This window comes from Ctenopharyngodon idella, chromosome 4 (assembly GCF_019924925.1).
Source record: "Ctenopharyngodon idella isolate HZGC_01 chromosome 4, HZGC01, whole genome shotgun sequence".
Lineage (NCBI taxonomy): Eukaryota > Metazoa > Chordata > Actinopteri > Cypriniformes > Xenocyprididae > Ctenopharyngodon > Ctenopharyngodon idella.
The window spans coordinates 1,159,770-1,175,498 of NC_067223.1; the positions used below are offsets into that span (position 1 = coordinate 1,159,770).

Here is a 15,729-nt window from a genome sequence, read left to right on the forward strand (position 1 = left end):
TTTAGCCAGCCGTCCAATCAGAGTGAAGGAGGGGCAGGACAAATACAACACCGACCAACTGTCACAACATTCTTGCTGTACAATGGAACAAAATGGTATTTTAATATTTTAATATTACAGGTCTCAAGTACTCTGCATTGTGTCAACATTTTTAGTCTGAAACAAGTTATCTGCGAAAATCACGCTTTGGTGGACACACGGCCTAATTGTGTGATTTGACTGTCCTAAGCTGTAATGTCAGAAACTAAATAATATTACTTTTCCCGCCTTGTTTCATTGTTCTGTTTTCAAGATTTAGAATAAAAATTGGCCTTCTTTGCTGTTCTTTGAATGGCAGTTTACCTTTTGACAATCCAGGTTTAGACCAGATGCCTGCGTCAGTCATGTCCAGCTCGCTGCTGTCTGGAGTGTCTCCGCACGACAACTCGAACATGAGCACTCCTAAAGACCATACAGTACCATTTCCCATGGTACTTGCCACTCTTGTCAAACTCAGGAGGGCAGTACACTTGTGTACCCAAGGAAAGACATTTTTTGACTGGTTAGAAGAAGAATATTAGGATATGGTGTAAGTGGTCACTAGATTTTAATTCATACATACATACCCCAGAATGTCTTATAGGCAGAAGTTTTTAGGAGGTCCCCGCACCCGAAGTCAATAAGTTTGACTTCAAGCGTGTCCTTGTTGACCAGCAGGTTCTCTAGTTTGATATCCCGGTGAAGCACTCCATGGCGACAGCACATGTGGGCGGCCTGCACTACCTGCCACATGATAAGTCGTGCTAGGTCCTCACTGAGGATGCCTCCATGGTGCTGCAGGAAATCAAACAGATCCTACACTGCACTACCTAATCGTATAGGCTAATACAGAATCGTCATGTAGGTATACCTACCTGGAAAATTTCATGCAGTTTTACAACAAAATAGAAATAATAATAATAATAATCTTTACAAACAAATACAGTGTGAACGTAAAGAAAACTGGGTCCTGTTTCACTTGTTTCACCTCTTGGTCCACTTAAATGAGTAGTTTTTTTGTTTTTTTTTTTAAAGAGGACTCAAGTGTGAAAACACCCATATTTACAACAAACTACAGCTGGTCCAAAATGCAGAAGCTACAGTTCTTATTAGAACCAGGAAGTTTGACCATATTAGCCCGATTCTGTCAACACTGCATTGGCTCCCTATTAAACATCGTATACATTTTAAAATCTCGCTAATTACTTACACTAAATGTTTAGCTCCCCAGTACTCGAGCGAGCTCTTAACACATTATAGTCCTTCATATCCATTGCGATCTCAGAATTCTGGCCAGTTGATAATACCTAGAATATCAAAATCAACCACATTCTTTTCCTATTTTGCACCTAAACTTTGGAACAGTCTTCCAAGCATTGTTCGGGAAGCAGACACACATCTCTTTAACCTGGCATACACACAACACATTATCAATTTATATTTTCACATCCGTTAAAGGATTGTTAAGCTGCATAAATTAGGTCAGCCGGAACCGGGAACACTTCCTATGACACCCGACGTACTTGTTACATCATAAGAAGAATGGCATCTATGCTAATATTAGTCTCTGTGTATCCTGAGGTTTACTGTACTCAGCCGGATCCGGGCCGTATCCAGATCAGATGGAGGACCTGCACCTAGACACGACCACAATGCATCCCTGTAGTGTCAGCAGAGATTGGGTCAACTAGATCATCCCCTGTTAAGGCCTCATCAACATGACAGCCGGTGGCACAGATCCCCAACAAACCCGTTTCCATACTGGCGTAATGAATTTGATCTTCAACCAGATGGAACTGGATTAAATATTTTGACTGTTGAGATCCCAATCTAACTTCTGACCTGTAATGTTGCCTGAATCATAATCATGCACTGTTCTTTGTTGGCCAGAGGAGAACTTGCCCCCCGCCTGAGTCTGGTTTCTCCCAAGGTTTTTTTCTCTATTTTGTCACCTGATGGAGCTTGGGTTCCTTGCCACTGTCGCCTTTTGGCTTGCTTAGTTGGGAACACTTGATATTCAACAATGTTTTTGATTTGCCTGCATTGACACCATTGTATGCGAACTGAACTGAGCTGGACGATGACATCACTGTTTTCTCCAGAGCTGCTGTATAGATAAATGAACTAAATTAATAACTAATTATTTTTACAATGGAAATGAATCAATACTGAACTTGCTGAAAGACAGACTGAAACTGATTTCCAGAAATGCGACTTGAATAGGATTTCAAACCACATGAATGCAGCTCAAAAGAGATTTGTAAAAATTGCATTTCACGTGATTTTTGGCCATTCACATTTGCTAAATCTGATATGATTTCAATCGGATATGCAAAAAAAAAAAATCTGATTTGGACTGACAGTCTGAACATAGCACAACAGATTCCATTAACAAACAACCAAATTCACGACTTGACTTGACATTTGACTTGACATTTGATATTCAACAGTGCTTTGATCTGCCTGCATTGACACTATTCTTTAAGAGCTTCTGTGCAGCCAAATAATGTACCAGTTATCAATGTAAAGCTGCTTTGACACAATCTACATTGTAAAAAGCGCTATATAAATAAAGGTGACTTGACTTGACTTGACGACTGTATATGGAAAATCTGCAAAATCTCTTGCGGTCAAACATGACTTTAGAGTAAACAAACATGGCGGACGACGGGCAAAAAGAAATGCAGATAATAGTGTTTGGACTGCTTTTTACAGTAAATTCGGAGGAAAAAACGAAAAAGGTTTGGATGAAGTCGTGTTACATAATTCTAATTTAAATATTTTGAGCAGAGTTTCCTCATTATGTCACAGCTACTATTTGAAAATACTGTACTCTTGATAAACTACATACATACCACTTAAATCTTAATTTCAGGAATAATGCTCAAATAGTTTTGCAATAATGAAAGATTTAGCTTGTAAAGAACTACAAACAATTTGAAGTATTGTACAGTTTATTTAGTCTTTTTCTTAAAAAAAATTCAGGGAGTTCAAAATGTAATAGGTACTAGATGAGACAGTCATTTGATATTAAACAAATACCAAAAAAAATACTGTAAAAGCTGTGCGCAATACGACTGATTCCTGATGAATCTGTTTTTCTTGCAAAAGCCCTTCAGTGACGTGTAAAGCCAAGCAGCCATACTCTTTGCATTCTCTCATTCACTACACAGAGTACAAATGAGTATAAAGTCTTTATCTTGCTCACTTCGAAAAGACATTAATTCGGGCACTGGCTTTTACACATGCATAGTAGTTTGCCTAACTTAATGCGGAGTATATGCTGTATGGTCAAAATAGCATTTCAGGTTTTAAACAAGTTCTTCTTTTAAGAATGCATATATGTTTGTTTATTTTTTGCATGACTGGAGTGTGAGTGTTTATGCAAATGTACGTCTCAGTAGTCGTCTCCGCGGCTCACGACTTCCTTGCACGTAGGTCTGAGCAGGATGGTGTGTTCAAACTGAGCCGTGTACGAGCCCTTGGCGTCACACAGAGGGGGGTAGGGGTCGATGATGCCCAGGTCACACAGGTTCTTCAGGGCCATCAGGTACTTGCTTTCACCCAAACGGTCGAGCCAGCGGCGACAGAACGCTAGGGTACCGAAGTGCTCGTTCACCACGTTTAGCAAGTGCTTTGCCCTGGGCAGCCTGAAGTGCATTAAAAAAAGGTTACAAAATGCTTCTTTCAATTTATTAATCTGGTTTAAAGAATAGAGCAGTTTGAACATTCTTCAAACCGTCTACTTTTGTGTTCCACAGAAAGTCATACAGGTTTGGAACGACAGAAGGGTGAGTGAACAATAACAGAATTTTAATTTGTAGATCAGCTATTCCTTTTTAAAGCTTCTATAAAATGTACACGTCTGTTAATATTTTATAATTTTGATTTTCTGTGCAAATCGTTTATTAACCAGTCTTACATAATTGTCGCATTCTATGTGTAAATAGTTCATAAAACTGTGAACTGTGTTTCTGTGTAATTACAGTAATGTGTAAATAGTTTTCAAATCCAAAAAACATTCTTGCGAAAAATTGCTGTGTATAAAGCATTAATCATTTGTAAACCTAAAACTTATGTTGTATAAATAGCTGCATCAGGCCATATGCATAAATGTAAACTCATGTAAATGCATACAATGCGTTCAATCATTAACAAAACAAAACATTTTTATGAAAATGACCTAAAGACACTGCACACAATGCAGAAATTATTCATAAAAATACTTGCGTGGATAGAGTGCTGCAGTCATGACGTCAAAGCCCAAAACCCAGAAGGGTACGTTTACACGACAACAATGTACTAAAAGCAGAAAAGTTTTTCCACTGCGTTTTCCGCGTACAAATGACAACGTTGACAAAATGATCCCAACTCACATGATTCCGCAAAAACAACTAAAAATGCTGTATTATGCCGCCAGGCCAGTAGTTGGCGATGTCACTTTGTAAAGAAACACTATGCACCTATAGAGGGTATGCACGTGACGTCACCGTCGACCATTATGACTGCGGTTACGCCCACTGAGTGGCCACGAAAAACACACAAAAGCATCCAAAACGGGAAAAAGCTTTGCGATTGACTGTACAAATAGCTTTGACACAAAATCTGAGGTATATTTTTACAGACTGCCAAAAGCTACAGAAAAAATAAGCAAATGGATCGCTGCAATTCACAGAAACAACTGGACTCCAGGCAGAGAAACATGTTTTTGCAGTTATCATTTTGTGTCGAAACGATGGATTTTGGGGTAAAATCATACCCTATATATTGTATTGTTATATATTGTGTTGACAACTCATCAATTTAATATTTACCATTTTATATTCTGCATAATTGGGTGTTTTTAATGATTTTTTTGACGATATATATATATAACATTGATATAAGTGATCACTCGGATTTAGACCTACCTATATTGTAGTTATATAAAGTGTTCACAGATAGATTTGCTTTATGTATTTCTCCGGCATCAAAATCAGGCACATATAATTGTGAGGAAACACGATTCCTGGCTGAATGTCAATATCCATGGATTAGGTTTCTTTGACATGTTATAAGGAACACTTTCGAGCCCAACTTTTAGTATAATCATTTGTTTTACTCGTGTTTTCGTAGTTTCCCCTATTAAATCCAGTCATGCAGCAGGTTCTTTTGCCACTCAGTCCAGCTGACGGAGCGCGTTCTGGCGGGAAAAAAGTGACGTTAATGCATACCCTCTAATACGCATGCGCATGACATCACAGTTTTCACAAATTCACGTTTTTGTAGTTTACACTGAGACAATAACAGTATCGGTTTCAAAAACTTGCACTTCGAAACTTTGTGTTTTCAGGCCGTTGTCATGTAAATGAATGGCCAAAATGCAAAGTTTTCCGTTTTTAGTTGAAATGGGGTTTTGACAACGTTGTCATCTGTACGTGGAAAAAAGCAAAATAAATTTTTTTAGCATAGTTTCCTCATTATGTCACAACTATTCCTTTAAGAGCAGAAATGTTTTCTGAAACACATCTTCCAGAATTGCACCAAAGTGCGCTACATGGACTAGCTGATTAACATTGGCTCTTACCTGATTGGCACATGTCCGACATCAAAGTTCTTCATGTAATGGGAGCAGTCCATGTCATCGTGCACTACTCCTTTACCAGTGCTGCCGAACGTCTCAATCGCGTACACCTCCCCCTCCTGGATGTCAATGAACATTAATAGAGAGCCAGTCAAAATACTTACATATTTATTCTATAAACATGATGATGAATGTAAAAAAAAAAAGAAGTCATTTCAATCTTTCAATTCTCAGAAAGGACAATTACACAACTTTATGCAATTAGCCTTAGCATATATGCTAGCATACAACAGAAACCACTGGGGCTTTTGAAACTGAATACAAATACTGTACAAGTGTATATTGCACATAATCTGTATACTACTAGTCATAGTCATAATCTGTATACACAAATCATACTGTATACAAAGCAGTGTACTGCCTATTATATTTTAAAAAATAAAATAAAAGGAACATGAACCCGTAAGCAACAATGAACGTTTCAAACCGTAGTATACTACATTGTTATCATCATGTCATAAATAAAAATGGTTGCCTTTTTTAATTTTCATTCAGGTTTTTATGATCAAGACAAATGTAACAAAAAAACAACAACAACAACAACAACAACAAAAAACGTCATTTTGAATTGAAAATACAGGCTATTATTTACATGATTTATGTAATTCAACTGAATGTGACAAGACAAGAAACATTAGGCATACATTTTTTATAACCATGTCAATGTCCAAAACCTTGTTCCAGTTCATTTGTGAAAAGTCAAGATGAGTGCACTGCATTATGGGATACAGTATTCCAAGTGGCATATACTACAGAAATAATAAGAGTAGTAATGCCATTCTAAACATAGCCAACATGAAACGGACACCTTTAAAATTAGAGAATGGCATGAAATTCCAAACATACTGCGCACAGTATACATACTGCATTAATAGCAAAAGTAGTATGTTATTCCGGACATAGCCAAAGTGATACGGATACTCTCAATGTAACACATACAAGATGACAAAAACACACACACACCTCCATTCTAGTGGCTTCTCCTCCCTTCACTATAGGCACCGTTTTACCAGCATGTATCCGATACTGACCAATTGAGTGTCCGTTCAGATTCCGGATAGGTTTGACTGAGGAGATACGCACAAAATGAGGTGCATTTAGGAGATTAAGATTATTATTAATAAGAATTTGCAAGAAAGAATTTATTTCAATCAACACCTTGGTACGTTTTCCCATCTATTTCAACCTCGTATGACTCCATCACTTCCTGTATTGATTCTCCAACATCGCAAAGACGTACATCTATACCTGCACACTGTGGAAAGAGACAATGTTACTTCTGCGCACGCATGATAATTTATCGTGTCAGTCGCACACGCTCACCTTGATGCCTGTGTCGGTAGCATCTCTCACAGCCTCAAGCAAGCGGTCATACTTTGGATTGAAGGTGACGGTGAAGGCACAGTCAATGATCCTGCCTAAAACACACAACACAGTGCAGTAAATGCTTTGTGATCACACTATGATTCAAAGAGCGTAAAGCTAAATTTGTCAGTATGTGTGGCCTTTGTCATAGGCCTATGTCATTTATGCTAACATTGTTGCCACCGCTTTATTAATCCTTATGTTAAAGAAAACAAGATGCTTATGACAGGGATATATCTAATACAGAGAAATGTTCATTTCACAGTCCATCGTTCATCTACAGCCTGCTCTCCAGTGAAAACATTAAATCAAATGCATAATAATTTCCCCCCACTTTCCTAATATGCATTTCTCAGATCATGAGAAACAGATTCAGTCAAATATGTCCAAGGTTTGCTAGTGTACAGATAAAATCTTTTGATAAAAAATATTATTAAAAGCCAATCATCATAATAATTTAATTATTATTATTACTTAATTCTTATATTAAGTTCTTTACATGGCTTTTATTATAATTTATTAATAATAATAATAAATAATTTATTACTACTACTACTACTACTAATAATAATACATTATAATAATAATAATAATAATAATTATTATTATTATTATTAAAACCAGTCATCATAATTTAATTCTTATTTTATATTAAGTATTTTACATGGCTTTTATTATGATTTATTATTAATAATAATAATAATAATAAATCGTTTATTATTATTAATAATAACAATAATACATTATTATTATTATTATTATTATTATTATTATTATTATTATTATTATTAAAAGCCAATCATCATAATAATTACATTCTTATTTTATATTAAGTACTTTACATGGCTTTTATTATGATTTATTAATAATAATAATAATAATAATAATAATAAAATGTTTATTATTAATAATAATAATAACAATAATACATTACATTATTATTATTATTAAAAACCAATCGTCATAAATTAATTACTATTTTATATCAAGTATTTTACATGGCTTTTAATTATGATTGTTTAATAATAATAATAATAATAATAATAATAATAATAATAACAACAACAACAACAACTATCATGATTATAATTATTAATATTATTATTAAAAGCCAATCATCATAATTTCATTATTGTTTTATATTAAGTACTTTACATGTTTTTTATTATAATTGTTTATTAATAATAATAATAATAATAATAATAATAATAATGATGATGATGATGATGATGATGATAACTATTATTATTATTGTTATTAATAAAAGCCAATCATTATCATCATTTAATTCTTATTTTATATTAAGTGCTTTACATTGATTTTAATTATTATGATTGTTTCATAATAAAAATAATAATAAATAATAATAATGATAATATTAATAATAATTGTTTGTTTGTTTTTAATGCCATGCCAGCCTTTGTGGCTATTTTTAATATAAAACATTAATGGTAAAACTATATCAGGTTTTTACAATTTATTTTTGCTAAAACTATATTTGGTTTACAATAATAATAATAATAATAATAATAATAATAACAATAACTATTATTATTATTATTATTATTAATAATAAAAGCTAATCATCAACTATTTTATTCAGCTTTTATATTAAGTACTTTATGATTTAATATTACTTTAACTACATGGCTATTAATTATGATTAATAATACTATTATATTAGTATATGAATACTATATAATATACTATTACTACTATATAACAATACTATGAATACCAGACTACTGTTTTAAATATAGTGTCGTCGATGGCCGTACCATTGATGTGTGTGCCGAAATCAATCTTGCACACGTCGTCGTACTGAAGGACTGTAGGGTCTCCAGCATTTGGTGTGTAGTGAGCTGCACAGTTATTCAGCGAGCACCCAGTTGGAAATGCCAACCCTGCATTCAAACCGTTCTCTTTGATCAACTTCCTACTGCAGTCCTCCAACCGCTCGCTGAACCAGAGAAAACATGAAAAAGAGATGCGTTATGAGCTGTGGCGCTAATACCAAAAACAACTTTAGGCTTGATGTCCATTTCTTTTATGAGGAACATCACTTCAACTGATATTTTCAAACCCAGTTGGAGTGAATTTTTTCTATTTTAACACTTTAAAAAAGATCCACACTGCAGTTTAATAGATGTTAATGTCATAACATCCTCACCAAATGTCAATCATAGTCATTCCAGGTTTGATCCAGCTCCTCACATATTGCCGCACCTGCCGATGGGCTTCGGCTGCCTGCCGGAAATCATTCCACATCTCCTCGTTGGCTTTATCCATCATTCGCTTCTCTTCGTTGCTCATTCTCCAAGCGGCGCTAGACCTGAGAGGTCCAAAAAAACACTTTAGATGATGTAGAAAGAACATTTCTTTTTACCTTGAGAATATTCACCATCATATAAACACTATTAAAGATAGATAGACCAATAAATGTTTCTCCAGGCCATTACGGACTTTCTGTAAGGATCGGGAAAAGTCTCATAAATGGGGTGAAATGGCGGCTTTTAGCTAATGTGCTATTAAATATTGTTTACATCAGTCAATTGCAGCTTATAGCTGATTGGTTGCACCTTCTCTGACTATTATGGATAAAGTTTGGCAAAGTCAAGTCAAGACTATCCATTTAAAGGCCATAAATGCCTTCGAAGATTTAGTAAGAGGTAGGATGATGTGAGGAAGTTAAGTTTATGAGCTGGCCCTCGCGCACACACAACTATTTTTGGAGAGAGTACTTTAGGCGCGAGGGAACATGAGTGACCTCTGTGTCAGTAGTCTCAGCGATATAATATTACACAGAGCACAGGGTAATACGAGGTAGAGCAGCCCGTAGAAAGTACAAGGTGACCTAAGGGCATTAAAGAGTGTATTCACATTGAGAAAAGACAAAACATCCTTACCCATCCTGTGATAGAGGGTATTCACACTCCTGACCCACAGGAAACACACCGCTGGTGTATAGATCACAAATGGGGATGGATGGTGGGTCCGTTTGAGTTTTGGCTAAAGGAGAGAAGGTAGATATCAATGTCAGAACAACATCCTCAGTAAAGAAGGGATAGGTCACATAAATGTTCACACTCATTTCGTTTTAAACCTCTATGAATTAATCTTTTGTGGAACTCAAAAGAAGATATTACACAGAATGTTCACACTGCTCTTTTCCATACAATGAAAGTGAAGCTATACATTTGGATAGCATTTGGGCACCATTTCAAATGTGCCTACAGTTCACATAGAACGCTGACGATATTCTGAAGATTTTGGTCAGTCGGAGTTCACAGAAAATCATGTAGTGTATGATGGCCACAGACACTGATTTTTAAGCTTTAGACCATGATTCCATCCAGCTGGAGGATATCAAGCATGTTTGATATTTTGACACAAATTGAAAGTTTGGAAGTGTGTGATCCTCAGTTGTTTAATGTAAGATGCCCAGTTTTTCTCTGTGACTTTACAAGTGTATGACATATTTCAGATTTTTTTTTTTTTTTTTCCCCCTTTTTTCAAATTTTAAAAGTCAGTCTTGTGTATTCCAGCCAGGATTTTGACATCAGTGTATCCCTAAGTTTGAGATGAAGAAGCTCAAAAACGGCATTTAGGTTGGTAACTTACTAAGTTTAGAGATTATTACTATATTAGATTCACATTCTGCTATTTGTGCATTATAATCGGTGGCGTCAACTCACCAAAAGCCAAGTTATGGCAAACTCTAATGACGTCATCCAATATTACTCCCTTGACGTGACAGTTCCAATTTCAAGTACTTCACACAACTTTTTCCCGCACTTCAAAGCTCAATAGTCTGAATAATATCCAATTTAACAGTTATCTTTAATGTGATGACCAAAAAAATTTTTTTGTTCATCCTTCAAAGATTGTTTTCTTTTGTAAAACTAAAAGTTTTGCAATGTAGAAATAACACTAATGTAGGATAACACTTGATGAAAAACAAAAACTTTTATTAAATTACCACTATAGCCAGCAGAATAGTGACCAACAATCACTATTCTAAGGCCCCGTTTACACTAATGCGTTTTCATTTTAAAACGCATAACTTTTTTTACAGTTACGCCTGTCGTTTACACTCCGGAGACTTTCGAAAACGCTGCAGAGCTTGTTTTAGTTTGAAAACGCTAGGGTTGCGTTTCAGTGTAAACGGACCAAAACTGGGACTTTTGAAAATGATGGTGTGGCTGCCCACGTTCGCTCAGCGTATCCTTGATGACCATGTAAACAATAACATGAAGACTGAACTGCAATCTTTGCTGGCTTTGTTGTAATTTTTAGCAGCCATTGTGCAGTTAAACTCTGCATTTTTTTAATACTGCAGCTACCTACATGCGCAAAAGACAACGGTTTACACTTGTACGCGCATGCCCAGTGTGCATGAACGGTCATATGACATGCGTTTTTGGCTGTGTAGTGTAGACGGAGATCGTTTCTGAATCACTGTGGAAATGTAGACGAGGCCTAACATTAACAAATCTATTTTTTCTTCTATTTTTGTCACAAAGTCTCATGAAAAACAAAAACTTTTCTTCAAACTGTGATTGAAATTAGACAGCAAGTAAAGAGCGTTTCCTTTATAATCACTGAAGCTGTCAAAAATGCACAATAAAAATTTATTAGTTGCAATGACCTGACCAGGAGCCAAAGTATGGCAGCCGCCATTACCCTACCATACCAATTAAAACCCCTGCTTATAATATTTGCAGTATGTACTTGCACCAAGTCTAACATGACAATGCAGATGGCCTCTTTTGACTGAATAACAAGTGCACAAGTCATATGGATTACTTTAATAACTTTTTTTTGGGTCATTTTTAGACCCTGATCATTATATGCTGTCAGCTTGGAAAAGAGCAGCATGACCATTTTGCTTATGCTTTTGTTTTTACTTCTTTTGGACACCAAGATAAAAGGATTGTGAGTGTGAATACAAAACATCATAAGACACACGTCAGCTATAAAATTACAGCGTAAGTTTGTGGAAAAGTTAGCTGATAACATCTGTTTTTTTTTAAGCTGACTTGAACGTTTTATGTTACGTCTCTGATACATATCTGCTAAATAGCGACAAAGCATTTGGTGGCACTTGGGACCCGCTCAAAATCCTCAGCTGAAATAAAGGCTGCACTGCAGGATTTTCCCAGAGGCACAGTGATCTGGCGTCACGCCAGTCCGCTGCATTGGCCAAACACACTCCCTGCCCCCATCAACAGCAGCACACATACGCTGATTCGTACCGCGGTCCCCGTATTGGCACACATTCAAAGGTGCTGCACTGACACAGTAACAGATCCTAAACTGATTACTGCTCATTTCTCTTCAGTGGTCATTATCTAACATCTATGGGGGAAAAAAAAAAAAAACCCTTACGTCCTTTCTTCTTTTTTGTCTTCTTTTTCTTCTTTTTCCCAGAGATGTTATCAGCCTCCTCACCGTCTGTGATGTTAACAGGGTTGACACAACAATAATAAGTGACATGCAATTAAAACAATTATTCTACGGCATACTGTATACTGCTCAGTATATATCATATGTTGCTTATTTTTTTTAATTTTATATATACAGTAGTGATGAGTATATACTGTACGCATGCATGTGTGTGTAAATTTTTAACAAATGTTTAATCATTTTTTTTTTGTTCTTTTTTTTTATGGTTTATACACACCAAAAAAATTTATTAAATATTATTAATATAAAATTTATACAAGTTTGTATAAAAAAATATTAAAATATTAAACAAGAAACAGTAGTATGTTGTTGAGACATGACCTTGAGATATTATTGAGTTATTATTTTTTCATCAAAAAACAGTTTAACTGTATTTTTAATCCAATTTTGTGTTATAACATCTCAACTCTGACTGTCTGGAAGTCTAATAAAAAAAATAAAAAAAAAATTGTCAAGACAATGTCAAAAATTATTGTTGATATTACTTCCAGTTCTTTCATCACACTAGAAATGGACGGGCACATTGCATTGTGGTATAAAAACCCTGTGCAGTGCACTTTGTCTCCTGCACCTTTGACAAATGTAACTGGTTATCCAGATATTGTATGCATATTTGGGTAGTGTATCAGTATGCAACTGCATACATAATTGGTGTGAATAAGATCACTAAAGCATTTTAGGAAAACAAGTGGTGTTAGATCATTTATGTGGTAAAAAAATGAGTATAAGAACTAGAAGCGCTCATTTAAAAGTGGAATACCTTCTTCTCCATCCTCTTCTCTGTCTTTCTCATCCAGGTTCTGCTGTTCTGTTTGTTTCCTCATCTCCACCTCGCCGTCCTCACCCTGCTCGCCGTGTCCTACTGCAAAGTCACACACACAGGTGAACAAGCACATAAGCAAAGGAAGTGCTAAGTGTGCCAGATGCATCAGAAGCGGCGGTCTGTGTGTGTGCGCGTGCGTGCGTGCGTGCGTGTGTGTGTGTGTGTGTGTGTGTGTATGACAAGGAAGTAAGTAACTGCTGTCAGTCTGGAAACTGTCCACAAATTCATCTCATATACTGGATCTATATGAAAGCAAACTTGGCTCAGAACAAGCCTGAGAAACAATATGCAGCATAATATAACCTTGGTAGGGCAACCTATTAGACGTAATGTTGCAAGTACACAGAAAAGTTCATGTTATAAAATACAAGTGTATGCACAGCAGAATTTTTACATGATCTATAACTTAAAGAATGATGTTTCACAAATCAGATTACTTCTCGAACGGAAGCTATTAACTTTAAAAGAAACATGAAGTGACAACCATACTTTTGCCAGGCTGCTTGTAAACTCGGCCACATAATTTCAAGTATTTATTTATGGATAGCTATGCCTAACTTTCTGGACTTTTCTGGACATTTTAGGCTTAAAAAACCTACCTAGACATCAATTTTGGGATGTATTAGTATAAAAGTAACAAGGGTATTTTGAGCTCAAATCTTTGTGGACTGCCAACATAGACAGAATTTTTCAGCATAATATTAATTAATTATTATAATTTTGAGATGCAGCCTATATGTAATCTATATTCTTCTATATCTATAAGAAAAAAAAAACAATAAAAATACATTAAAAATAAATATATAACAAATAAATAAAAATAATTTAAAAGCATAAGATATAATGTAAAAATTTTACATTTATTTGATATAAATATAAAAGTATTTTTTAAAATATTTCATTTCCATCTAAAACAACCTGTATGTAACCTATATTCCTCTATATCTGTAAGAAAAATAAAAAAATACATAAAATAATAAATGAATGTTAATAATAAATAAACAAATAAAAAGGATAAAATATAAATATAAAAACAAAAATATTTATATTTATTTTACATAAATGTAAAATGTATTAAAAGTAATTCTGAAAAATCTTTCCTTTGGGACCTCAAAGCAGCCTATATGTAATCTATATTCTTTTGTATCTAAAAAAAAAAAAAAAAAAAAATACATAAAATAATATTTTATGTATACTTTAAGTGTGTACAGAAGTCTATTCTTAGTATGAAACTGCATTAAGTCACCAAAGACAGACAAACACATATGTACATGCACTTTATTTTACATAAAATAATAATTCTATAATAAATAAATATGTTAACATTATATATTTAAATATAACATATTATTTATTTATTTTACATGAATTTAAAAAACTACATTAAACGTGTTTTTAATCTTTTCTTTAGGATCCCAAAACATTCCAATACATATTAAAATTCCTAATATTGGAAAAACTTTTTCTTTTTCACTTTTGCACTTACATAACTTCTAATAGGACAGATCAGCCCCGTCTTGAGTTAATCTGAGACATTAAGCAGAGTTCACAGCTGATATTTAAAGCAGCAGTGCCAGTGTTATAGAGGGGTCTCTACACTTACTACTATGAATGAGACACTCACCAGAAACGGCCGACTTGCTTTTCTTCTTTTTTTTCTTCTTCTTTTTGGCGGGGTCGGCTTCTTCTCGTTCCGCCGCGTCCCCGTTAAGGATCAGCGTGTCCATGCCTGACTGTACCGGTTTTACCGGCAGCAGCTGCTCGGTCCCGTTCGCCTCCATGATTGCGGACGCGAGTGGAGAGAGGACGGATGCATTGTGGGAGGAGCGGAGAAAAGCTGCCGAATCAGCTGAGTGCATGACGCGGAATGCGAAATTACAAGCATCCTACTACGGCGCAGAATTAGCTCATTAAATGTTAATTAGGTCGTGCTCACGCTGCTGCCTAGAGCCTCCAGAAAAGTAATCTATTTAATATTCATGAACACGTCCTTTGTTATAGCATTCGTTAATTGGCCAGCTGACTAGTGCGTTCTGCCTCTTAGCCAATCAGATAGACCCAATGGGCAAACGTCACTTATAATGATAAATATTCATGAATCAAGTCTGCATCATAGTGAAGTTTGTAACATAGCGAACAGAATATTAATGAATGAAATCCATTCAGAGAAAATGTTAGACAAAGTGCAGGTTTATTTTAAATATCTAAAGTATTTATTCCATATTCATATTCTAAAGTGGCTATAATGTGTACGTAAGAGTTTTGAGCAATGATAATGTGTATCGTACCTTCACTCATTTTAATTAGTGATATTTAATTAGTGATATTAGTGATATCACGAAGGGTCATATTTCACTCTGAAACAATTATATTAATTATATATATATATATATATAAAAATCCTAGGAACATTCTAACTTGCATTGTAACATCA

General features: G+C 34.9%; 1 protein-coding gene across 1 annotated transcript; it reads right to left on the reverse strand.

The window, feature by feature from the left end:
* Positions 1-2,954: 2,954 nt before the first annotated feature.
* metap2a (methionyl aminopeptidase 2a) lies at positions 2,955-15,168 on the reverse strand. Its single transcript, XM_051890748.1, has 11 exons — positions 14,920-15,168; positions 13,233-13,334; positions 12,395-12,460; positions 9,913-10,015; positions 9,177-9,338; positions 8,785-8,966; positions 6,965-7,059; positions 6,800-6,896; positions 6,605-6,708; positions 5,585-5,700; positions 2,955-3,668 (listed from the first exon to the last, which is right to left on the reverse strand). Exons 1-11 carry the CDS (start codon positions 15,152-15,154, stop codon positions 3,416-3,418), a joined length of 1,515 nt encoding a protein of 504 aa, XP_051746708.1. The 5' UTR covers positions 15,155-15,168; the 3' UTR covers positions 2,955-3,415.
* Positions 15,169-15,729: the final 561 nt, after the last annotated feature.